The sequence below is a fragment of the Acanthochromis polyacanthus genome, chromosome 5 (assembly GCF_021347895.1).
Source record: "Acanthochromis polyacanthus isolate Apoly-LR-REF ecotype Palm Island chromosome 5, KAUST_Apoly_ChrSc, whole genome shotgun sequence".
Lineage (NCBI taxonomy): Eukaryota > Metazoa > Chordata > Actinopteri > Pomacentridae > Acanthochromis > Acanthochromis polyacanthus.
In genome coordinates, this window is record NC_067117.1 from 33010035 (window position 1) to 33036396 (window position 26362).

At 38.7% G+C, this 26362-nt stretch overlaps 1 protein-coding gene across 1 annotated transcript in view; it reads left to right on the forward strand.

The window, feature by feature from the left end:
• The window catches only part of LOC110964371 (protein SSUH2 homolog), a 35195-nt gene extending 12411 nt beyond the window's left edge, over window positions 1–22784 (forward strand). Inside the window, exons 5-12 of the mRNA XM_022213077.2 lie at window positions 610–670; window positions 768–889; window positions 3271–3333; window positions 5742–5821; window positions 9015–9107; window positions 15282–15387; window positions 15581–15688; window positions 16706–22784. Coding sequence (XP_022068769.1) covers window positions 610–670; window positions 768–889; window positions 3271–3333; window positions 5742–5821; window positions 9015–9107; window positions 15282–15387; window positions 15581–15688; window positions 16706–16846 — 774 coding nt within the window. The 3' untranslated portion in view covers window positions 16847–22784. The remainder of the gene's footprint in view (window positions 1–609; window positions 671–767; window positions 890–3270; window positions 3334–5741; window positions 5822–9014; window positions 9108–15281; window positions 15388–15580; window positions 15689–16705) is intronic.
• The last annotated feature ends 3578 nt before the right edge of the window (window positions 22785–26362 follow it).

Consider the following 26362-nt stretch of genomic DNA (forward strand, 5'->3'; position numbering starts at 1 on the left):
TTTTTACAGAATCAGGCTAGAGCAATTTTTGACAGATTTTTTAAGTGAGACGTAGATAAAAACAATTTTGATGAAAATTTTTAGCATAGATGTGGTTATTGTGGTAATAGAACTATACGTCACACATGATTGGTCCAACAAATTGTGTAATTTGTCAAAACATTATGTAATTTTGGCATTTTTTTTAGAAAGATTTAAAAAAAAAACAGCAACAGCAAACATGTATTTCAAAGCCAAACAATTGTTTTTTTGGTTAATAGTGCTCTGCTGTTCCTTCCTGTTCGACTAAATGAATCCACACAGAGAACGTTACTCCATAGACAGTTTCACATCAGTTTGCAAACACTTGATTCTCACATGAATGTCATGTGACATTACCATGTGAGTTATGGTTTAAATGTTTGAGCTGATGAAGTATCTTGATGTCTGAAACAGGAATCTTTACTTATTGTTTTGCACAAATATACTTGTATTATATTCAGTCCAAGTCACCACACAACAGCACATGTTTCACTTTCACTTGATCCACAAAGCTACAATCAGAAAGTCAAAATATATTTGTACCTTTAGGTGCTGCTCTGTAGTTAAAGTGTGTTTTCTGTTCTGCAGTACCGTCTAGAGACGTTCTCTGAGTCCAGGTCAACTGATTGGGCCACCAAGCCTCATGAAGGTACATGCATTTGTTCAGCCAGATTCTGAGTGTTGCTTATTATTGGTGTTTTTGGTACAGGTGTTTGATTGACAGCTGGTTGTGGTGTGATTGACAGGTGAGCTGGCTGACTTCTACACCCAGACTGCCCCCCGTCCCTGGGAGATCCAGGCCACGGCCCCAAAACTCTTCTCCGACCACAAGGAAGTGATCCGGGTGCCTTACACCTCCTCCATCAAGGTGATTGGTCAACAGCAGCTGTCTGTCAAAGTCCGCCTAGTTGTTAGGGTTACCTGCAGTTGATCTCTACTGTGGTTTTAACAAGTTTAGAGTTTACATACTTTAGGATCCTTGAGAAAGTTTCACAAGTGTCAGAGTGAGTTCTGTTGGTTCAGTAGGAGGTCTGAGGGGTCCTAGTGAGGATAAAGCGGTATATAGAGAATGGATGGATGGATGGATGGATGTTCAACAAGCTCATTTTGTTCCACAGGGTCATAAGGTGTTCACAAGATGTCCCAAGGGTCATTGAAGAGGTTTAAGAGTTCCTTGAGAATGTTTCTATGATAAATGAGGAGGTTATTTATATATGCCACCAAAAACCTCCAACCTCAAGGGTTCTTTCAAAAGTTTCTCCTTGAGAAACTTTTCCATTAAGATGTTCAACAAGCGGGCTGCACATTAGAGTAGTGGTTAGCCCTTTTGCCTTGCAGCAAGAAAATCCTGGTTCAAATCCCAGCCTGGGCCTGGGATCTTTCTGTTGTCCCTGTGCATGCGTGGGTTTTCTCTGGGCACTCCGGCTTCCTCCCACAGTCCAAAAATATGCTGAGGTTAATTGATCACTTTAAATTGCCCAGGTGTGAATGTGAGTGTGATTGTGTGTCTGTATATGTAGCCCTGCGACAGACTGACAACCTGTCCAGGGTGTCCCCTGCCTTTGCCGGAGTCAGCTGGGATAGGCTCCGGCGCCCCCCGCGACCCTAATGAGGATAAAGCGGTGTATAGAGAATGGATGGATGGATGGATGGATGGATGTTCAACAAGCTCATTTTGTTCCACAGGGCCATAAGGTGTTCACAAGATGTCAAAAGGGTCATTGAAGAGGTTTAAGAGTTCCTTGAGAAAGTTTCAATGATAACTGAGGAGGCTATTTATATATGCCACCAAAAACCTCCAGGAGTCCTTGAATATATTCCAGAAGTAGAAAAAGCTGTTGTTACAATTTTCAAGATATTTCATTGGGACCATGGTCTGAGAATGTTGTTGGGGCCCTTCAAGATGTCAGAATATTAAGGAGGTTCTATGGATACCTTAGAGTTATTTGGGTTGTTGAAGTCCCAACTTGGCCTCTTTGGGTTTGTGAGAATCTCTTAGAAGGTTCAAATTATTCTATAGGACATTGCTTGAAGCTGTTCCAAATTTCCTTAAGGTTGTCTTTGTAAATTCTGAAGATTTTTTTGAAGTTCTTCAGGATCCCTGGTTCAAGAAGGATATAATGTACTTTGTGGTTACAAATGAAGCCGTACAGACCTTCTAAGGGTCCAGAGGTTCATGAAAGTGTTCAGAAGTATAGTGCAGTTTCTTCTGCTCATCAGGAATTGGGTCGGGTTGGCTCTTTTTGGGAAATCCTGAGGTGTTTGCAGGACAAATGAGATATATACTCCCTCCAGAGAATTCTGGGTCTACCCTGAAGTTTCCCCCCAGCTTTTCAGACAGAAGATTCTATCACAAAACATTTCCACTGTCTGGAAAGCTTCTCCTGCATGTCATGTCGTATACCTGTGAGGAAATAAACTATCTTTGTTCTTGAGGTGTTTGCAACAAACTGTGAGCTTCCTGCTCAAAAGGATGAGGTGATATTGTCTTGCTTTAAGTTTTGAAAGCTTTACCTATTTTGCTTGGGGCTCTGTAACCCTCCAGGCAGTCATCTGAACCCGGTGAGTGCACTCTGGAAGGGTCTTAAGGGTTTAATGAAGAACTTCAGAATCTTTTAAGATGTCCCAGTGCTCTTTGAAAAGCTCTCTGAGGAAGGTGCCTGGATTGATGGTGCGCTTCAGCCCCAAGCGAAGAAGTTGAAGTATCTCAAGAAAAGGTTCCAGAAGTCCTTGTAGCTCTTCAAGGGGTTCTTGAGGTTCCTAAGGTCCCGTGTCTTGGGGACAAGGTTCAAGTTGTTTTTGAGACGATTCTTCAGGCCCGCAAAAGACAATCTGGGGTTTCTTGAAGAGGTTTCAAAAGTAGTGGAGACTCCAAGACCCCCTGAAGTTAATGTGCAATGGCTCTTTTGTAGCGAATGCAACACCAGCAGCAGGTTTCTGCAACAAAATGGGAGCTTCCTGCTTGAAAAGATGAGTCAACATTGTCCGGCTAGAAGTTTTGAAAACTACCTGGGTCTGTTGAGGTTTTTCTGAGGTTTCTGTTGCTCGGGTCTAGACTCAACTGCTAACACAGCGAGTAGCATCTGCACTGTTGCCATGGTAACCTGCTGTTTAATTTAGGCCGAGCTCTGACGGGGAATTTAAAATTTGCTGCGAATGAGCAGCTGACAGCCAATTAGAGAGCAGGATTCTGAATGTCCAGCAGATAGTGATGCTATTTTTAACTCTACTGTGTGTGTGTTTGTGCAGGACTGCCACTCCTGTCATGCCACCGGGACGATGCCGTGCCAAGAGTGCCAGGGAAATGGATCCGTAAGCAGACATAAACCTCTCAATACATGAATCAATAATAATAACATCCATAATCACTGTTGACAGGAAAAGCTTGATGAGAAGATAGAATACAGATATAGAATACATATTGAGGCATTTTTAAACAAATAGCATCTGCATGAACATCACCCCGATTCTTTGTTTACGGCTGCTGTCACACATGTTTCGTAAAGGGAGGAAACTTGTCATGCAAATGTGGAATAAATTTCAAAATTAAAAATCGGCAGTGTAATCAAGCAATAGTGAGCATTTTTCTTATACTGATAATGTTTTACTCAACAGACACAAGATTTCTGCCACAAAGTCAAAGAAAGTCGTTGTCGTCAATCCTAATTTGAGTCAACACAAAAGCGCTGGTCGGAGGTCATTAACCCTTTAAGCTTCAGTCAATTCCAGCCGTTTTCAGTACAAAAAAATCGCTAATATTCTATTTTTAAATAAAAAAATTACGAAAAATACGGGGAATATTGGACAGACATCACGAGGTGCATTTCCTTGAAAATGACCGATTCGGGGATTTTATACGACTTCAGGACATGTTTTGGACAAAACAGTTTACTGGCTTGTGTCGTCTGGATGTAAAAGGTTGGATTATGGCCGTTTTTTGTGGAATCTTTTTTTTTGTGTGTAGTAATGAACCCGGAAATGTGAGTCGCGCTGTGTGCGTTGAAGCCGTGTACAGTATAGAGAACGGATGGATGAATATTCGTTTTTGTCGGACAAATGTGTTTTTCTCACCCGCTGTAGTAATCGCATCTGAAAGTGGTTTATACCGGCGGATTCATGAGAATCTAAGCTTTCCATCGGCGTATAGTGTTTGTATAATCGTGTTTGCAGCCGTCGGACATTCTTGAAATTCCTATGCAAATTAGTAGGTGTACCGCCGGCGGTACACCTACGACGCACTGAAGCGTAAAGGGTTAAGCACCACAGAAGTCTTTGTCATGGCACCCAGTGCTAGCTAAACTCCTACAATGCTCTCTGCTTATCAATATTGGCCATATTATGTACCTATTAACTGCTATTTAACCATGTCATCGCTAAAGTGTGCCCAGATTCCATGGCATTAGCCCTCAGTATTAGCATTAAATGTCACTATTAGCATTAGCCATAGTATTAGCATTAGCCATCAGTATTAGCCTTAGTTGTCACTGTCAGCATTAGCCATCAGTATTAGTATTGGCATTAGTCGTCACTGTTAGCTTAGCCATCAGTATTAGCATTAGCCATCAGTATTGGCATTAATCGTCACTGTTAGCATAAGCCAACATTATTAGCATTAATCATCAGTATTAGCATTACATGTCACTATTAGCATTAGCCGTCAGTATTGGCATTATTCATCACTGTTAGCATTAGCCGTCAGTATTGGCATTAGTCATCACTGTTAGCATTAGCCATTAGTATTAGCATTATCCATCAGTATTAGCATTAGTCGTCACTGTTAGCAATAGCCATCAGTTGGCATTACACATCACTATTGGCATTTGCCATCACTATTAGCATTAGCCATCAGTATTAGCACCAGCTAATATTAATACTAATGGCTAATGGTAATAATCTCAGATTCAGATTCTGAATCAGTATTGGCATTATCATCAGTGTTAGCATTAGCCATCAATATTTGCAGTAGCCATCAGTATTAAAATTAGCAGTCAGTATTAGCATTAGCCATCAATATTAGCATTAGTCGTCACTGTTACAATAGCCATCAGTGCCATTACACATCATTATTGGCATTAGCCATCAGTATTAACACCGGCTAATATTAATACTGATGGCTAATGGTAATAGTCTCAGATTCAGATTCTGAATCAGTATTGGCATTATCATCAGTGTTAGCATTAGTCGTAATGGTTAGCAATAGCCATGCTATTGCTAACCATTACGACTGAAAAATGTCCTCAGGGACAAGAGAGGACACATTTGGTGGTGGAAAGCCATAAGTACAACCTGGATTCTCATATTTCAAGTTGTTGTGAATGATGTTGAAAGGTAATTTAATAGATTTTAAGACAACAAAATGAAGAAGGTGTTTGCAAGTGGAGCTTTTACAAATCATCAAAGCTGAAATAAAGACATAAGGAATAAGTCCTCAATCCTGATTTCTTGTCCCGGTTTTACAAGTTTTGTTGTACATGCTCACATTACACATCACTATTAACATTTACCATCACTATTAGCATTAGCCATCAGTATTGGCATTAGCCATCAGTATTGGCATTTGTTGCCACTGTTAGCATTAGCCATCTTTTTTGTAAAAATTCAATCTTTCTTCCAAACTTCTGGCCTGTAGTGTGCATCGGGTTGATAAACTTATAAAATCCATTGGCTCTTATGTAACGTGGATTTACTGCGAAACCGTCGTTTGAATCGTGTCTCCACAGAAACCCTGCTGGGTGTGTAACGGTTCTGGGACCAACAACAACGACAGCTGCCATCGCTGCAACGGTTCCGGCCAAGACAAGTAAGCAACTCGGTTTGAAGGGCGCCAAAGTCGGCTCACATCCTCTAGCGATGTTCCTGTTTGTAGAGTTTTCATATTCAAACCGAAAGATGAAGTGAAGCCGAGACTCCTGGTTTTGTAGTTGGATTTTAAAAAAATGTCATTGACAGTTTACAGAAGCTTTAGTTTCAACAGGATGAGGGGTGTTCTGTTTTTAACCACATTGAGGACAGAACATTTACATGAAATACAATCGTACACATGAACGTATGGAAATCTGGATATTGACTACTGCATCCTGTACACTTCTTAGCTTCTTTTATTATCTCATTTTTAAATATTGTTTTACATTTAAGTTTTATGTATTTTTTAAATGTTATTTTAAAATATTTAATTTGCATGTATTATTTTATTTTCATTTATTTTTGTACTTTCTAATTTTATTTCATTATTTTTCTTATCTTTAGCAGTCTGATCTTTCAAGATGAGAACTTAATTTCACATTTTGCCTCTCCAATTACTCCTGCTCAAAAATATCAGTGATTTTACTAAAGGGGCATTCCAGGTGAAATGACCAGATATTCCTTGGGGGTGTTGCTGCATCATCTTCAAATTAGTCCTAAATTTGCATGCCATTAGATAGTCACAAAAGTACTTTCTATGCAAAATTGTAGGCCTGTAAGCTCAAATAGTTTCTGAGTTGTGGGGGTCTGAAATTTTCAGAATTTGGGCTATAAAAAGCCTCGCCAGCATTTTTTGCATCTTTCAGTGGTTATTTCTCAGCCTCTAAACATACCAGAGAGCTGTGAGTTGGTAAACAAGGCCTCTGCATGTACCTAGTGCCCCACAAACATCCCCAGGTGTTTCCCTACACTCTGCAGGCCGTGGGGGCTTGCTAAAAATGCTAAAAAATTAAGAGACACCTACTCACGAGTGGAGTATGGGACCTTAAAAGTACTAGAAATAATGCACAAAAGTGTTCTAACACCCCTGGGTTCCATTCTACACAAACTTGTGTGATAACTTAGCAAACTGGAGCTTTCTAGGTACCTCAGTTTGGAAAATATGAGCTCCCAAAGTTGGACGAGATTTTAAATTGGCTATTTTGGGGGCAAAAATCTCAATATGGGACAGGTACCAGAGACCCCAAATTTTTCTACAAGACAGTTCTATCTGTCGTCTATCACTGTACAAAAAAAAGCAGCAGGGTTATATTTGTAGTTACTGAGATATTCTTACTCAAAATGGCATGGGTAATGTCAAAATCGTGTTTTGCTTTTCAGTACTTTAAATTGGGATACAAATATTAGTAGTCATTCCAATGGTAGTATTATGAATGTTTTGTTCTTTTTGAAATATTAGTTGTTAAAGGTGACTACCTTCAAAAAGTATAATGGTATAACTTAAGTATACCTAAGTTATAACTTAGGTATAGGTTCTTTTGCTTGTAACATGACATTGTACAATTAAATTTAACATGTTTAATCCCACTGCACTGATACTGTAAAATTCAACATTATTGTTGTATTTTTAAATTAATCAACCATAAACTACTACAGAGCTCCCTGAATTCAAGTTAGTACATGTAATTTGTATGTGTATGTTGTAATTACATGTATGCATTGCAACTGGGTGTCAACATGTCATAATATCTACAGGTATGGCTCTAAACTAGACCTTGTGACACAAAAAGGGCATTACACTTTTTTGCTTTTCAGTACTTTAAATTGGGACACAAGTATTAGTAGTCATTCCAATGGTAGTATTATGCATGTTTTGTTCTTTTTGAAATGTTAGTTGTTAAAGGTGACTACCTTCAAAAAGTGTAATGACATGTTGACACCCAGTTACAATGCATACATGTAATTATAACATACACATACAAATTACATGTACTAACTTGAATTCAGGGAGCTCTGTAGTAGTTTATGGTTGATTAATTTAAAAATACAACAATAATGTTGAATTTTACAGTATCAGTGCAGTGGGATTAAACATGTTAAATTTAATTGTACAATGTCATGTTACAAGCAAAAGAACCTATACCTAAGTTATAACTTAGATATACCTAAGTTATACCATTACACTTTTTGAAGGTAGTCACCTTTAACAACTAACATTTCAAAAAGAACAAAACATTCATAATACTACCATTGGAATGACTACTAATACTTGTATCCCAATTTAAAGTACTGAAAAGCAAAACACGATTTTGACATTACCTATGCCATTTTGAGTAAGAATATCTCAGTAACTACAAATATAACCCTGCTGCTTTTTTGTACAGTGATAGACGACAGATAGAACTGTCTTGTAGAAAAATTTGGGGTCTCTGGTACCTGTCCCACATTGAGATTTTTGCCCCCCAAAATAGCCAATTTAAAATCTCGTCCAACTTTGGGAGCTCATATTTTCCAAACTGAGGTACCTAGAAAGCTCCAGTTTGCTAAGTTATCACACAAGTTTGTGTAGAATGGAACCCAGGGGTGTTAGAACACTTCTGTGCAGTATTTCTAGTACTTTTAAGGTCCCATACTCCACTCGTGAGTAGGTGTCTCTTAATTTTTTAGCATTTTTAGCAAGCCCCCACGGCCTGCAGAGTGTAGGGAAACACCTGGGGATGTTTGTGGGGCACTAGGTACATGCAGAGGCCTTGTTTACCAACTCACAGCTCTCTGGTATGTTTAGAGGCTGAGAAATAACCACTGAAAGATGCAAAAAATGCTGGCGAGGCTTTTTATAGCCCAAATTCTGAAAATTTCAGACCCCCACAACTCAGAAACTATTTGAGCTACAGGCCTACAATTTTGCATAGAAAGTACTTTTGTGACTGTCTAATGGCATACAAATTTAGGACTAATTTGAAGATGGTGCGGCAACCACCATCTGGTGCAACCACACGGAATGACCCTCCTATTAATAGACTACTCTTGAATCAAGACAAAACTAACTGGATATTCTGCTACTGTCCGTGTTATGACACAGAATTTTTTGGGTGATAATACAAAATAAATTCATGACTGATCTTCTTGACTGAAGAATTAAATGAGTCTATAAAGTGCTGATTTGTAAAACGTTGTCGAGCATTCAGAGTTTATGTAGAAACAGCAGCATGTCCCTTTAAACCTCAGCTTGGATCAGACCTCTGGAGAATGTCAAACACACGTGCCACATGTCTGACCCGTGTGCGTGTGTGTCATGTGTGTGTGTTTAGGTGCACACAGTGCCATGGAAAAGGGACGAAGGACTGTGAGACCTGTAAAGGAAGACGACAACTGCTGGCCTACATCCAGCTCACGGTGCAGTGGTAAGTGCTGGTACCATGGTGCCTTCAGGGACCCTCGGGTTCAGTTCAGCTGGGTCCTGGAAAGTTCAGATGGTGCTTGAGGACATTTTGGAAGCTCTGAGGGGGTTGCAGAGGTTCCTGTGGTCCTGGAAGATGCTCCAGGTGGTGCTTGGAGTCATTGGGTGTATTTTATCAACTTTCAGGCCTCAAATATCAGTAGAATCTTGTAGGAGACAAGAACTGAGCTGCAAACGGTTCTAAATCTTGTTTGTAAATTCTAGGCTTGTGATCCTACATGTGTCTGTGTCTGGTTTGGGACAGTTTTATCTGTTTGTCGTTGATAAGTGTCTTTTTTGTCTTGTTTTCCTTGTTTCGTGTCATTTTTGATGTTTTCTGTGTCATTTTGGTCATTGTTTGTCCCATTCTTAGATTTTGTGTCTAATTTTTTGATATTTTGTGTCTCATTTTGGATGTTTTGTGTCTAATTTATGACCATTTGTGTCTTGTTTTGGACATTTTGTGTCTAATTCTAACATTTTGTTTCTAATTTATAATATTTTGTGTCTAATATTGGTCATGTTTTGGCTCATTCTTTATATTTTGCATCTGCTTTTGATTCTTTGTTGTGTCATTTTTGATGTTTTGTGTGTCGTTTTGAACATTTTGTGTCTTGTTTTGCACATTTTGTGTCTAACTCTAACATTTTGTTTCTAATTTATAATATTTTGTGTCTCGTTTTGGTAATTCTTTGTCTCATTCTTTGTATTTTGTGTCTCTATTGGGTGATTTTATGTCATATTTTCAATGTTTTGGGTCTGGTTTTGATCTTTTTGTCTAATTTTTTAAATATTTTTTTTGCCTCTCTTTTCTCATTTTGTGTCCAGTTTTTAATATTTTGTGTCTCGTATTGGTCATTGTATGTCTAATTTAAAACATTTCATATCTCGTTTTGATTATTTTTTGTGTAATTTTTGAATTTATTTCTCTTCTTGTTCATTTTATATCTCGTTTCAATTGTTTTGTGTCTCATTTTTTATATTTTGTAGTTTTGGTTTGGTTGTTGAAGGCTTTGAAAAGTTTTGGAAATTTTCTGAGACCATGAAGTTGGTGCAGTGATCCCTGAGGAGGTTTTTGCTCCTGTGTCATTTTTAGTCATTTTTCGCTGCAATATAAAATCCTGAACCTCTATGGAAACAACCGTGAAGGACAGAATTCAGTAATATCTTCTGTGCAGTTTAATATAGTTTTATTACCATAAATAATCATTTTTTAAAAGCAAAGACAAAAGATAATTTTCTTTCTTTACTTACTTTTTGATGAACTTTACACAAATTTAAATAATGTAGAATCTACATGTGCAACATTTTCAGAGTGACCACAGTTGATACCAACACAAATGAAAACTCCACATACCATGAATGTTTGACTATTTTTATGTTTAATTAGTTTCCATATTTAGCTCTTCTCAGCTCTGAGTAAACACTGTCTGCCATTCAACAAAAAGTCCCAGAATTACACACGTGGACAAAATTGTTGGTACCCCTCCTTTAAGGGGTGGGCAATTTCCGCCCGAAATTTCTACTGAGATTTACAGAAAGTAAATTGAATGCTGTTCTTGAACTGTTTGGAGTACATGCATGGTTGGGGTCTCATTTGAAAGCTGACAACCTGAATTTTCACCCAGTGCAGTCAGAATTACTCTAGGTGCTACTGGCACAGAGTATTTCATGTTGGCACACACTGAATTAGGATGAATTGTTTTCTCGCCTACATTTTTTCCCTAATAAAACACCTGAAAATCAGTGTGGCAGCACTGTAAGAGCTTGAAAACACAATATTGCAAAAGCCTGGGGTCTTACATAGTTCAGGTCAAAATTTCAGAGCAATACTACAAGAAATGAGTGTTTCACACATGTATTTGTACTGATATGCTCCGCCCCTGTCAATGTTGGATACAATCTTTATACACTGTGCACACTCTCTACAGAATGGTATAAATTAATTTTCACTCAATTTTCACTTCATTTTCATTCCAAAAACTCATAAAGAACTCAAAAAATCACTTCAGATAGGCTTCAGTGTCGATCACACACACAGATTGAGAGGAATACAGAGAAACAGCAGGTGGAGCCCGGAGCTCACGAATGAAATATCATATAAAGCCGCTGGCAGAGGCGGGATTTATATTCAAGCCATTCAGCAAGCTCATTGGCTACCAGGCCTGTCAATCTAACGTTTCCTCCGGCGTGATTTGCTGAGAAACAAGTCAATCAAGTGATGTAATCGATATCTGTCAGACTGGGCCATGGTTGGCTATATCGCCGAAGTAGGCGGAAACGAGTGACCTGATTGGTTGAAGTCCGGTTTGAGGCGGAAGAGAAGCTTCCAGTATCCATTTTGAATCGCGAACAAAGGGAATAGGACCGTGTATGATAAAGTTATAATAGAAAGATGCAGTGAATATGAAACGCACAGCGCCACCACGCGCCGCGTGCACGCGCACGGAGCCGATCGTTTTCTGGATTTTTTACCTATTTCGAGACATGTTTTGGCCAAAGTATTATACTGGATTGTTTCCTCTGGATGGCTAAGCTTGGGTTCTGGCCGGTTTTTGTGGATTATCTTCTTTTATGACCAGAAACGAGCGTCCAAACTGCGTCGACAGGTGAGCTGTGCACGTTTACATGACTTGTTGTTTGTTGGATAAATGTGTTTATATTACCCGCTGTGGTAATCACATCTGAAAGTGGTTTATACCGGCGGATTCATGAGAATCTCAGCTTTCTATGTGTGTATAGTGTTTGTATAATCGTGTTTGCAGTGTCCTTCTATTTTAAAAAAAGCGTATACCGATAAAAAAAACGGCCCGCCCGCGGGCCGCCGTACTTTAACGTGTTTAAAGAAGGAAAAACCCACAATTCTCACTGAAATCACTTGAAACTCACAAAAGTAACAATAAATAAAAATTTATTGAAAATTAAATAATCAAAATCAGCCATCACTTTTGAATTGTTGATTAACATAATTATTTTAAAAAACAAACTAATGAAATAGGGCTGGACAAAAATGATGGTACCCATAACTTAATATTTTGTTGCACAACCTTTTGAGGCAATCACTGCAATTAAACGATTTCTGTATTTGTCAATGAGCGTTCTGCAGCTGTCAACAGGTATTTTGGCCCACTCCTCATGAGCAAACAGCTCCAGTTGTCTCAGGTTTGATGGGTGTCTTCTCCAAATGGCATGTTTCAGCTCCTTCCACATATGTTCAATGGGATTCAGATCTGGGCTCATAGAAGGCCACTTTAGAATAGTCCAACGCTTTTCTCTCAGCCATTCTTGGGTGTTTTTGGCTGTGTGTTTTGGATCGTTGTCCTGTTGGAAGACCCATGACCTGCGACTGAGACCAAGCTTTCTGACACTAGGCAGCACATTTCTCTCCAGAATGCCTTGATAGTCTTCAGATTTCATCGTACCTTGCACACTTTCAAGACACCCTGTGCCAGATGCAGCAAAGCAGCCCCAAAACATTACTGAGCCTCCTCCATGTTTCACCGTAGGGACAGTGTTCTTTTCTTCGTATGCTTGGTTTTTGAGTCTATGAGCATAGAGTTGATGTGCCTTACCAAAAAGCTCCAGTTTGGTCTCATCTGTCCAAAGGACATTCTCCCAGAAGCTTTGTGGCTTGTCAACATGCATTTTTGCAAATTCCAGTCTGGCTTTTTTATGAGTTTTTTTCAGCAGTGGTGTCCTCCTTGGTCGTCTCCCATGAAGTCCACTTTGGCTCAAACAACGACGAATGGTGCGATCTGACACTGATGTACCTTGGCCTTGGAGTTCACCTTTAATTTCTTTGGAGGTTGCTCTGGGCTCTTTGGATACAATTCGAACGATCCGTCTCTTCAATTTGTCATCAATTTTCCTCTTGCGGCCACGTCCAGGGAGGTTGGCTACTGTCCCGTGGGTCTTGAACTTCTGAATAATATGAGCCACTGTTGTCACAGGAACTTCAAGCTGTTTAGAGATGGTCTTATAGCCTTTACCTTTAAGATGTTTGTCTCTAATTTTTTTTCGGATGTCCTGGGACAATTCTCTCCTTCGCTTTCTGTTGTCCATGTTCAGTGTGGTACACACCTTTTCACCAAACAGCAGGGTGACTACTTGTCTCCCTTTAAATAGGCAGACTGACTGATTATGAGTTTGGAAACACCTGTGATGTCAATTAAATGACACACCTGAGTTAATCATGTCACTCTGGTCAAATGGTTTTCAATCTTTTATAGAGGTACCATCATTTTTGTCCAGGCCTGTTTCATTAGTTTGTTTTTTAAAATAATTATGTTAATCAACAATTCAAAAGTAATGGCTGTTTTTGATTATTTAATTTTCAATAAATTTTTATTTATTGTTACTTTTGTGAGTTTCAAGTGATTTCAGTGAGAATTGTGGGTTTTTCCTTCTTTAACTGAGGGGTACCAACAATTTTGTCCACGTGTGTATGTCACATGACTGTTGGTCACAGCTGAGTCATAAATAATTTCATGGTTGCATCAAGGAGCTCAGAATTTTTTTGTTTTTTACAGAATCTGGTTACTGCAAGCGGTTTATTTTGGGGAAAATTTTTAAATCATATGAATGTAGCCATGAAAGGAGCCAGTTGAGGTGGTTTGGCCATCTACTTCGGATGCCTCCAGGGAGACTTCCTTTGGAGGTTTTCTGAGCACGTCCGCCTGGGAGGAGACCCCGGGGTAGACCCAGAACTCGCTGGAGGGATTATATATCCCGTCTGGCCTGGGAACGCCTCGGGATCCCCCAGGAAGAGCTGGAAGGCATCGCTGGGGGGAGGGACGTCTGGAACGACCTGCTTCGCCTGCTGCCTCCGCGACCCGGCCCCGGATAAGTGGAAGAAAATGGATGGATGGATGAATGTAGAATACAGTTATTAAATTTTAGGCTCATATTTGATAAGCAAAGATTCTTCAGTGGTCCTTGAGAAAGTTCCAGGAGTAACAGAGAGGGTTCTAAAGGCCCTGAAGGTCTTGAAGATGCTTTTTGGTTGACTGAGGATTTTACAGTGTTCACTGAGGTTGTTTGAGGGCTTTGAGGAGATTTGAGGGATCCTTGAAAGTTCATGGAGTCTTTGAGGGATTTCTAGGAATCACTGGGGAGGTTCGAAAGGTCCTTGAGAAAACTTGAAGATGTTACAGTGGTCCTAAGAGGCATTTTCTAAAACCTCAACAAAGTTCTAGGAGTCAAGTGGTCCTTGAGAGTGTGACAGAGATTTCCTACAGAAGTTTGAGAGGGCCTAGAAAGAGCCTTGTAATGTTTACAGTGGTTTATGAGGGGCTCTAAAAGTCCTTGAAGATGCTCCAGTAGTCTTTATAGAGTTGCTGGAAGGTTTGTGAAGGTTCTTGAATATGTTCCAGGAGTGAGTGAAGATGCTACAGTGCTCTGTGAGGTTGTTTGGAGTGTTGAAGAGGGTTGTGGGGTCCTGGAATGGTTTCCTGGCTATTTAAGGAGGTTGCAGGAGGGATTTTTGGGATTTTTTAGGGATTTAAAAAAAATATTGTAACCAGTATGACTACTGCACACTATCAACCTCCACTGTGTGAGGATGATGTCATGGTGCCCCCGGTTGAACAAAAAGAAAATAATGACATCAAAATTACAACATTTTGTGTCTAATTTATAACATTTCGTGTCTTGTATTGAACATTTTCTGTCTAATTTATAACATTTTGTGTCTTATTTTGGATGTTTTGTTTTAATTTCTAAGGTTTTGTGTCTCATATTGGATATTTTATGTCTAATTTATAGCATTTTGTGTCTCGTTTGGGACATTTTATGTTTAATTTATAACATTTTATGTCTTGTATTGAAATTTTGTGTCTAATTTCTAACGTTTTGTGTGCTGTTTGGGACATTTTATGTGTAATTTATAACATTTTCTGTGTTGTATTGAAATTTTGTGTCTAATTTCTAACATTTTGTGTGCTGTTTGGGACATTTTATGTTTAATTTATAACATTTTGTGTCTTATTTGAGACATTTTGAAGTTTCTCAAAGGTAGAATTTATGGCAGAGCTGTTGTGTTGGACTGCATTATATTCTACAGTAGTGTGTATCACATATTTGCACAGAGTGTATATTTTTCACAAATTTACTCCTTGTGTCCGTGTGTGTTTGTGTTCAGGACCAACCATGTGACCGACCACGTGGTCGAGCAGAACTCTGGTCTGAAGGTCGATGATCTGCGTTCAGTTAGTGGGAAGGAGCTGTTCAAGAACAACCAGTACCAGGTACACACACACACACACACACACACACACACACACACACACACACACACACACACACACACACACACACGCTTCTCATTGTATATATTTTATGTCTCTGTTTGGTCATTTTGTCTTATTTTTGATGTTTTGGGATGTTTTTGGTCTGGTTTTGAACATCCTGTCTGATTTCTAACATTTTGCGTCTCCTCAGCTCTACCCGCTGCTCGGGTTCCCAAACCCGGCCATCTCTGAGGCCTCTGAGCGACTCATCCAGGAGCACCTGGCCCAGTTCGCTCAGAGCTCCAGGATCCTGCAGCAGGTAGGACGAGAACGGTGGAACAAAAAGAGTAGCTGAGAGCACACAGATTGAAAGCAACTTATTTAAGGTTGTTAAAAATCTACTGACAATGTGGGCTTAATAGGTGTAATGCATGTAGACGTGCAGCAGGGGGCGCTCAGCACCATCACAGTGCGAAATTAAAGAGTCAAACAGGGAATAAGAAAATGCACCGTCTCAGATTTAGTTCAGAGTTTGTTTATTTGTTATTTGGGACTCAGAACTAAGCTCTGTAAAGTATTTTTCTTTTTTTAGCCTCAAAAACACCTAAGAAGAGATTTTACCTGCTTCATATCTCCAGAAATAAAAAGAAACAAAACTCACACTGACATGAAATCTGGTGAGAACACAGACAGGATAGTTTCTAGCAAATGTACAAGATTAAATGAATCTAATTTTTAACATTTTGTGTCTTGTTTTAGACATTTTATCTCCTTTTGGTCATTGTGTGCCTCATAGATTGTGTCTTTTTTGACAGAATTTGTCTTGTTTACATTGTTATGTATTTCATTTATAACATTTTGTGTCTCCATCTGGTCATTTGGTGTCTTATTTTTACGGACTTTCTGTGTCATTTTTGATCATTTTTGTCTGGCTTTGGTCATTTTGTACCTCATTGTATAGATTTTGTGTCACTCTTGACAGTTTATGTCTCATTTAGGTCATTTTGTGTCTCCTTTTTTAAATTTTGTGTCTGCTTTTGGTCATTTTGTGTTCACATTTTCATTCTCCTTTGGTTATTTTGTATGACATTTTTGATGCTTTGTGTCTTGTTTTGGTTGTTATGTGTCTCATTTGTTAGATTTTGTGTCTAATTTTTTGATGTTTTTTTGTGTTTCGTTTTTATATTTTATGACTAATTTACACAACTTAGTTTTGAATCACTAGAAAAAGTAAAATGTGGCAAAGCAGGAACACTGAAATAACAACTGAACCAATAATAGATTAGAAAAAGGCAAAGCTAAACTAATGTTTGCTGAACTTGTGCTTTAACCTCAGAGGCAGACGGTGGAGCTGATCCCCATCACTAAAGTCAACTACAAGTGGAAAGGCGACAGTCACGTCTACTATGTTTATGGCAACGAGAACAAAGTCAGCGCTGACGACTATCCAGCGACCTGCTGCTGCGTCATCCAGTAGAAACCAACACACTTTATTCCCTTCAGCTCCTTTTCCACATGAGTATACATCATATTTCCAGATATAACCATTAGATCAGAGCTGCTCAAACATGTTAATCCCATATTACTCTGTCATTTAAATCTGTGTTTCGCTGCAGCTTCCTTTTAAACGATTGCCTGTCCTTCACACAGGGCTGAAACTTTAGCAACAAAGTGCCCGTAAAAACACACAGCAGCCTTTTCCTCAAGTTTTTCTGCAATTCTAGCAGAATTATTCTGTGGATCAGTTCAGACTCTACCTCCTGTTTAAATGCTGAGATGCTTCATCAGAGGAAATAATGGACCTTAGCTGCAGCTCTGATTCTTTAATTCAACCTTTATGTCAACAGTTTTATCTGTTTTTGTTGATTGTTAAACCTCTGAACCTCAGAACATGCCGGCAGGTCTGAAAGACATGTTATCTTTTTACCAAAATTGCAACATTTATCAGAAAAAAAAACTGTGAAAACAGAAAAATGTTCTTGTTTGCTGAGATGTTCCATCAAAAAATTTGACCAAATCAGAGCTTAAAATTGTGATGTTATAAATATCACCAAAATTGCACCTTTTTAGAGCCAGAAACTGTAAAAACAGAATAAATTGTCAAATTTCCAACTTTCTGGCAGTCCTTGAACTACTCATCTGTGACAAGGGCTTAAAACTGTAAACATCAAAATCACTTTTTACAAAATAGGTTGAAATTAAAAAACAATTAGATGAGTTTTTTTTTAAATGACTCCAGATTTATCCAAAAATGACTCTAAAGTGGTCAAAATGAGATCAAAATTTTCCAAAATGACTCAAAACATTTACACAATGACTCAGATTCTATCCAAAAATGACTTAATATTGTCCAGAATTACTTCCAGTTTGGACAAAATGACTCAAAATTCACCGAACGTAACTCAGACTTTTTCCAATGCGGTTCAAAAGTCAGGAAAAATGAGTCCACAGTGATAAAAAATTAGCCCACAATGAGGATAAAATAGCCAACAGCGAGGAAAAATGACCTCATGTGAGGAAAAATAAGTCCACAGTGATGAAAAATGAACCAGAGTGATGGAATAAATGAACCACAGTGAAAAAAAATGTGACAAGAGCAATAAAACCCACCCTGAGTCTGCTCGCTGGGGTTCAGAGGTTTGAACCAGTTTGCTGTTGATCCATCATTGCTTCTGTGTTGACGTCTCTTCAACTTACCAAAGGTTTTTTCCAGTTACAAACCAGTTTACTGCGAACACGTACCAGTACGTGCCACGTTATACACAGAAACCTCATTTATCTGAAATATTTCTAGATGCTGTTTTTTTCTGACATCTGAGCTCAACTTGTGTTGGAAAAGGGGGAAAAAAGGTGACTCAGATTGTAGAGAAATGACAGAATCTGGTTCTTCTGGTTTCATTTTTTTTCTTTCCTGATGAAACCTGAAGGTGAAACCACTTCAGACTGTTCTAACTGTGGTGAACCGAAAGGTGGTTTTAATTTCTCTTGAAGTTGAGTCAGACTAACTCTCAGCTTCTTTGTGACTTTTTTTCTTCTAGTGCTGTTTAGAAGGAAAAAAATGTGCCCATTTTTGGCAAAAATGCCCAAAAATGGCTCAAAGCCATCTGAGATTAGTAAAGATTTGTTGGACATAACTCAAAATTGATCAAAAATGGTCAAAAAATAGTTTAGAAAATGTCCCAAACAACTTCGGATTTGCCCAAAATGACTCAAAACATTTCCACAATGACTCGGATTCTGTCCAAAAATGACTTAACATTGTCTGAAATTATTATTACAAGTTGGACAAAATGGGGCAAAATCATCCAAAAATTATTCCAAATTGTCCAAAATTAGCCAAAACTTTTTTAAAAAATGACTTAAAACTCAGTCGAAAAGTCAAAATTTGTTGGATATAATTTTAAATTTATCCAAAATGACTCTAAATGGTCAAAAATTAGCCTAAAAATTTCCAAAATTAGCTAAAACTTTTTCTGAAATGAGTTAAAATTCACGACCTCTCCAGGGTGTCCCCTGCCTTCGGCCGAGTCAGCTGGGATAGGCTCCAGCACCCCCCGCGACCCTAGTGAGGATAAAGCGGTGTATAAAGAATGGATGGACTTAAAATTCAGCTGAAAAATAGAAATTTCTTGGATATAATTATAAATGTATCTCGAACAAATCTAAAATGATCAAAACTAGTTTAAAAATTTTCCATAATGACTTCAAATTTGGCAACAAGACCCAACACATTCACACAATGACTCAGATTCTGTCTAAAAATGACTGAACATCGTCTGAAATTGGCTGAAACTTTTTCCAAAATGTCTTAAAACTCAGTCGAAAAGTGGAAATTCTTTGGATAGAACTCAAACTTTATTCAAAATCAATCTAAAATGTTGGGGCTGCCCAGTGGGGTAGTGGTTAGCACTTTCACCTTGCAGCAAGAAGATCCCTGGTTCAAATCCCGGGGTGGGCCTGGGATCTTTCTGCATGGAGTTTGCATGTTCTCCCTGAGCATGCGTGGGTTTTCTCCAGGTACTCCGGCTTCCTCCCACAGTCCAAAAACATGCTGAGGTTAGCTGAGTATTCTAAAGCCCCGTCCACACGAAATGAGGTCTAAACACATAAGTTTCTTGCCGAATCTGCGTATCATCCACACGAAGACGGCGTTTTGGGGGTCTGTAAACGATCATTTTTGAAAACGGGTTCCAGAGTGTAAAGATTTTGAAACGCCGTTTATGCAGCTCCGTGTGTACGGGCGATCCGCTGCTTTTCAGAAACGCTTGCGTCATAGTTTCGTATCTTCATTGACACACATGCGCCACACGCGGCAACGACAACAACAATGGCGGTGTACAGTGTAGCAAATGTGCTGATGAAGCTCTCTGTTTACAACTTTTGCTGTGAGTGCGCATGGCCACAGTTTTTTTTCTTCTGTTTGCACGTGTTTCCGTCATATCGTTACAGCACCCCTAGAGGTCTGGCATGTGTTTTAAAGCTTTTCAATGCGTATCAAGTGCATTCGTGTAGACGCACACATTTTCTGAGACGCCTTCGTCTTTACGGCGGTCACTTTTGAAACTGTTCAGCGTTTAGTCTTCGTGTGGACGGGGCCTAAATTGCCCGTAGGTGTGAATGTGAATGTGATTGTGTGTCTGTATATGTGGCCCTGCGACAGACTGGTGACCTGTCCAGGGTGTCCCCTGCCTTCGGCCGAGTCAGCTGGGATAGGCTCCAGCACCCCCCGCGACCCTAGTGAGGATAAAGTGGTGTATAGAGAATGGATGGAATCTAAAATGTCAAAATTAATTTAAAAAAAGTCCAACATTACTCAAAATTTGCCCAAAAATGACTTAAAATTGTCCAAATCCAACATCAAGGTTAACATTGGAGACTTAGAGGTAATCTGATTACTCTGGGTTCTGTAAAGCGTCTTGAGACAATTTGACTGTAATTGACGCTATATAAATAAAATTGAATTGAAATTGAATTGAATTGAGGTGATGCAGTTTTGAGTTAGATTAGATTTAAGTGATATTCCTCCTGTCTGTGGAGTGCCTCATATTCAGTATTCTATAAAATATTACTCTGGTCGTTGGATTGTCGTCTTCTTTAGTGTTTTTTTCTTTAAATCCGCCTCGTTTTGGGGTCGAGGCTGAAAAGTTTGTAAACCCCGATGCTGGATGAAATCATTTAGAATGACTACCTGATGTCCTTCATGTTTTACCTTCAGAGCTTCATGTGTTCATGTTTGCCGTCCTGGAAGCTGAAAGGCATTCTGGGTAGAAAAAAAATAACAAAGAGAGGAATGAGGAAGGAAACGGAGGCCTGGAGGGAGTTTAGGACAGAAAGAAACAGTTTTAAATCTTTATTAAATACTGTTTGATGCTTGAAGTTTGAACTCGTCTTTAGAGATTAAAAACACGTAAAAGTAAAAGTAGATTACAGTTTTATTGATGTTGAGGTTTAAATGCTGCATAATTAATAGTTTAAGGGCAAAATCAGTGTTTTTATTTAGTCCAGAGGGTTTATTGTGATTCAGGTTCAACAAATCCAGACTTTCTTTGCGTTAACTGGATCAATTAAACCTAAAACACCAATTAGAGAAAATGATCTCCTTAATTCACCTAAATGTTGACGTTTACATGACTAAAGTTTGAAATTTCAGAACTTTATTGTGCAGCCGAGAGTCACTGAATGAGAAAATAAATATCTTAGCTTTATTTTTTTCCTTTCAAATAACAACTAATATCTGTCAAATACCATTTTTTTTACTGATACAGAAAAACACTAAAAAATAAAAGTTTTTCAAAAGTAATAAGTCAGTTGTTTTTTGTAAAAATAATGTGGATATTATTCAAAGTTTATTTTCAATAATTTGTCCTAAATATTATCTGTGATTTAAATTATTTACCATTTTTCATTTCTTCATACACATATTTTTACTTTCAAACAATGGCAAATAATATTTCTTGCTGATTAAAACACAGTGCAAAATAGTATAATTTTATGGTCGAATAGTTTGCTATTTTTTAATATTTTAAATACTTTTTTCTTGCCATAATCTGTTATTTAACAAAACAGGAAGCATCTGTAGAATAACAGTCAATTGTTCTAGAAAGTAGAGTTAAAACAGCATAAAAAATCCAAAAGAATCCCTCTCATACATATTTGCAATAAAAAAAATGTAGATTTTTTTAATTTTCTGCACAAGTCTCCATTTTAACAACCTGTTAGTCTGACCTACACAGAATTTACTGCAGAAAAAGATGAGGCGGCAAACAATACGCATCATCTCTGATTGGGGTTTTAGGTTTTATTAATCCAGCTAACTCAAAGAAAGTCTGGCTTATTTCCTCCTAGTTCCTCCCTCTGCTCCGTTTGTCTCCAGTTTCAGTCAGCATAAATAAATAAGTAGACTAGAAAAGCACTCGGAGAGCGCATACCTCCGCCATCCCGTTTGTCTGTCTGTCCATCTGTGTGTCCATGTGTGTGTGTCTGTCTGTCTGTCTGTTAACAGCATAACTCAAAAAGTCATGAACGGATTTTCACCAAATTTTTACAGGATGTCCGGAAGACATGGCGGCCATCTCTCAATTGTCCTTCGACCTTCAAAAAATTCCTGGATCCAGACAGTGATTCGGATCACCTCCAAAATCTAATCGATTCTTACTCGTGCTCTTCCGGACATCCTGTAAAAATTTGGTGAAAATCCGTCCATGACTTTTTGAGTTATGCTGTTAACAGACAAACAGACACACACACACACACACACACACACACACACACACACACACACACACACACACACACACACACACACACACACACACACACACACACACACACGCACACAGACGGACAGACAGACAAACAAACTCCGGTGATTACATAACCTCCTGGCGGAGGTAATAAATAACTAGATAAATAAATATATCTGCTTCTTGCCTTCCTGCAGTTCAGCAGTTCTCCTGTAGAGGGTGCTGGATGCCTCTGCCACCCCCTGCTGGCTGTTTCATCCGTGACACTCAGGACAAATCCATGTTGTTTTTTATCGTTTTTACTCCAAATATTTATCCAACAGTGCATGTATTTTTATTTTGTATTATTATTTCAGTGTATGCTACATAAAATCTGTCAGTTTCTGCTTTTCATAAAAATATTTTTACAGTTAGCTGCTGAAGCTTTTGTATCCTAAATATCATAATATCCATGTTGTTTCTTTTCCTGTGTCGGTATAAGTCAGCTGTCATCACGTTGTGATTGTAGACGTTGAACATCTCAGAGTGATGCTGCTGTGGCTAACCAGCGTTAGTGCTACTAACCTAAAGAACCGATGATGTCCTTACTCTGTCTGTAATATTTTCATTTTACAGTAGATTATTAATCGTATGTTACTGTTCAAACCAAAAATAAACTCTGTGACTCACCTGCTTCTGTCTGGTTGTTTTTATTTTGGTTCATTTGAGTTGACGCAAGAAGTTTACTAATGAATTGAATAAACACAATATTGTTGTCATAGGGTTTGCTGAGAGGAGAAAATTAATTTAACCTAAAACCCAACAGCAAGTTTTGAAGGCATGCAAGCAGAAATATACCAATTATCAGCCAGAAACTCTAAAAAACAAGAAGAATAATCAGATTTTGAACTTTTTTGTGGTCTTTAAACTACTCATCTGTGACGTTCTGTCAGGAAAATGAGCCAAATCAGAGCTTAAAACTGTCACTTAAATGTTTCTTAATTCACCAAAAATAAACCGTTTGCTCTAATCACATTCTGTGAAAAGCAAAAAATTCTGAGTTCCTTGATGGAACTGTGAAATTTTTGGTGACTCAGCTGTGATTAACAGTCACTTGAGAAAAATTTGTCGACTTCTCGGCTGAACTGCAGGTTGTGTTTACACAGAGCAGTGAAACATCAAAAGTATGGAAACTAATTTATAATTTCAGAAATTTGCTCCAATCAGATTCTGTAAAAATCAAAAAATTCAGAGTTCCTTAATGTTCCTGTGTGCATGCTTCATTAACAGGGTCACAGGTGCCAATGAGCTGCTAGCTGACTCTGGTGTAATTACTTGTAATTATGCGATGTCCCTGTAAAAAAAAATAAATAAATAAAAAACACAAATAAATAAATGAAATAAAACTAAAAATTGCCAAAAATAAACAATTTGCTCTAAAAAGATTCTGTGAAAAGCAAAAAAATTCTGCTCTCCTTGACAAAACTGTAAGCCTTAATTGACTGAGCTGTGACCAACAGTCACATGATAAAAAGTCAGAGTATTCGGCTGAACTGCAGGGCAATGTTTACACAGAGCAGAGAGGAGACACTATTAAACTGGTTAAAAACATAAATAGTTAAATATGTGTACCATGTAGAGCCTCGATGTTTCATTTCAGTGTTAGTAACATCTCTAGACATTTGAAACTGTTGGACGTGGATTTTTTAGTTTTTTTTTAGTAAAATAAATCCCACATTTTTCTGATTTCTGTCATTCTACCTGTTAAACTACACAGTGGATGTTTTTGAGTTCTCTCTCCTTCTTCATTCTGTTTCTACAGAGGTACAGAACTTTGCAGTGAAAAATGACTAAAAATGTCCAGAAACTGCTCAGAGTTCAGGGGGTTTTAGCATAAAGATGCAACATAACAAACTAAGAATTCCCTTGAATTCCTTTAATACACGTCTCTGTAGACTGCTTAGTGAACAGAGACGTTAAGTGTCAGTTCTCACTCATTTAAGTTGGTTTTAGCAAATAAACAGAAGATTTTCTTTAATATATAGGTGACAGAGGAAATCTGCTTTTTCTTTTAGAAGGATTAAAGCAGAAATTCACTTTTGCTATATAACACGAACCTTATTCTATTAATATTTGACTAAAGCAGTTTTGTATTTCGCGCTCTGTAAAAGTTCAGACCAGAACTTTCCTTTGAATTCCATCCTGTGAATGTGGGATAGGTACAGTTTGTAAAGAATGTAAGAGTTCACCCTGACCTGAACTCCTCTGACATCAGCTGAGAGAGAAGCTGGAACTACTGAGGTTTCAGAACAGCTTTATTGATCACTGACTTTGTCTGTTGTTGTCTTGTCGTTTTTTATTGTTATTTTCGTTTGATTTGTCCTCTTGTTATTGGGTCATTCTATCTCAAGTCAACAAATGGCTCCAGCAGCACCATTTCTGATTTGCATTATATTCAGTTTCAGTGTGCCATTAGATCCCAAAAGAAGATAGCAAACAGGTTTTTGGTCATATGTGTACACATTTTGCTTTTACACCCAATTATAAGGAGGTAGGTTTTGGCCTAAATCTGATAGCCGTCATTCAGGTACATACTTCAGAGGTCCATAATTCTTGAAATGCAGTGGCGTCACTAGGCCTGTTTTAGGGGGGCTGAAGCCCCCCCTCAGTAATTTTATGTTCATTTATTTTTTAAAAAAGTTTTTTTTTTTTTACAAAAAAAGTGCCAAAAAGTTCCATATAATGTGACCAGAATATGAGTTTAAATACATAATCACATAACCAGTCATTTTAATAACTTAGATACGATCATAAATCTTAGTTTCTCTTCACTTCATAGTGGAAGGTAGAGAGTCTGAGTCAGTGCGTCATTATCCAGTCCATTCCACTTGTTCATATGGAGCATGCCCACGTCACTGAAATCCAGTCCACGTTTCCCCTGCAACCTAGGCTGCTCTCGATACCTGCAGCACAATGAGCACACAGAACGGACGAGAGCTAGCCTAGCCGCGCTGGACAACCCACGGCAACGAATTTAATTCTCTGCCAGGGTGGGTCTAGTTACCCTCCATAAGGCTCGAGGCTGGATTCTCCTCAAACTGGCCGGACCAATCACCATGAAGTGTAGAGTCAGAAGGCGGGCGTAACAAAGTGACGACAGAGGCGTGACGATTCTGACAGAAACAACCAGCGCACAATAAACAGTTATCTTTCGACTCGGCTTGGGCCACAGCCCTTAAAGATTTGAAGCTAAAATTCAACTTGAAAGATAAACAAAGGACGGCACTGAAGTGTTTCATTGAGAAGAAAGACGTATTTGGACTTATGCCGACGGGATATGGCAAATCCTTAATATACCAGTTGGCTCCGCTGGTTGGGAAGCTAATGGGACTTAGCCACAATCCGGCGCTCTAGGAACTCCGTCAGCCTATTCGTTGCGTTGATTGGTTGTATACCTACCCATTTGCTGCAGAGGGATTTGATAGACAACCTTTTAGCCCGCCTCCCTCCCTGTCGAGCTTCCCCAGACCCTTGTGCCTAGACGAGAGCAGGATTAGGAGAAGAACGTGAACAAGAATGGATATGCGAAATGTTTTCAGGAGAGTAAGTATTCATCACTGCTGATAGTAACAATAAGTTAGCTCTAGCCCCCCAGCTAACAGCAGAAAGTCCCATGTAATTAATGAACCAAATGTTTCCTGTTTGGCAAATAAAACCTGGCTTGTTCACTCTGTAGGAGAGAGCCCCCAGTAAAGGAGGCAGCGTGAGATGCTGCTGTATCTCTGTGCACGTCTTACCTTTGTTGTTCTGCGGTCAAAAGTTACATTTCAGCTCTAAAAGAATGCTTCTACTTAGCTAGCTAGTTAGTCTGAAATGCACTCTGAAGGTTCTGGTTGTTCATAGAGTTAGGTGTGCACTCTTTTTTTTTTTTTTTTAACCATATACTATCTTTGGGGTGACTTCCTTCTGGAGCATCAGCTCCAGCATCAGATACACACAGTGAAACAGGAGCTGAGCTCATTCACGTATGATTATGTGAATAATAATAATAATAATGATAATAATCACTCCACCACCCCTATTGACCTGTAGGAGTCAGGGCAGAGGAGCAGAGACAGTGAGAGGGGAGAAACCTCTACTGGAAAGGTGAGTCTAAAGGATTTTACAGGAGAGAGTCATTTGTGATGCAGACAGTCTTGGATTTTTATGGAACTTGATATGAATATGAAATATGAAACATTTCAGTCCAGGTGCACCATATAAGACTTATT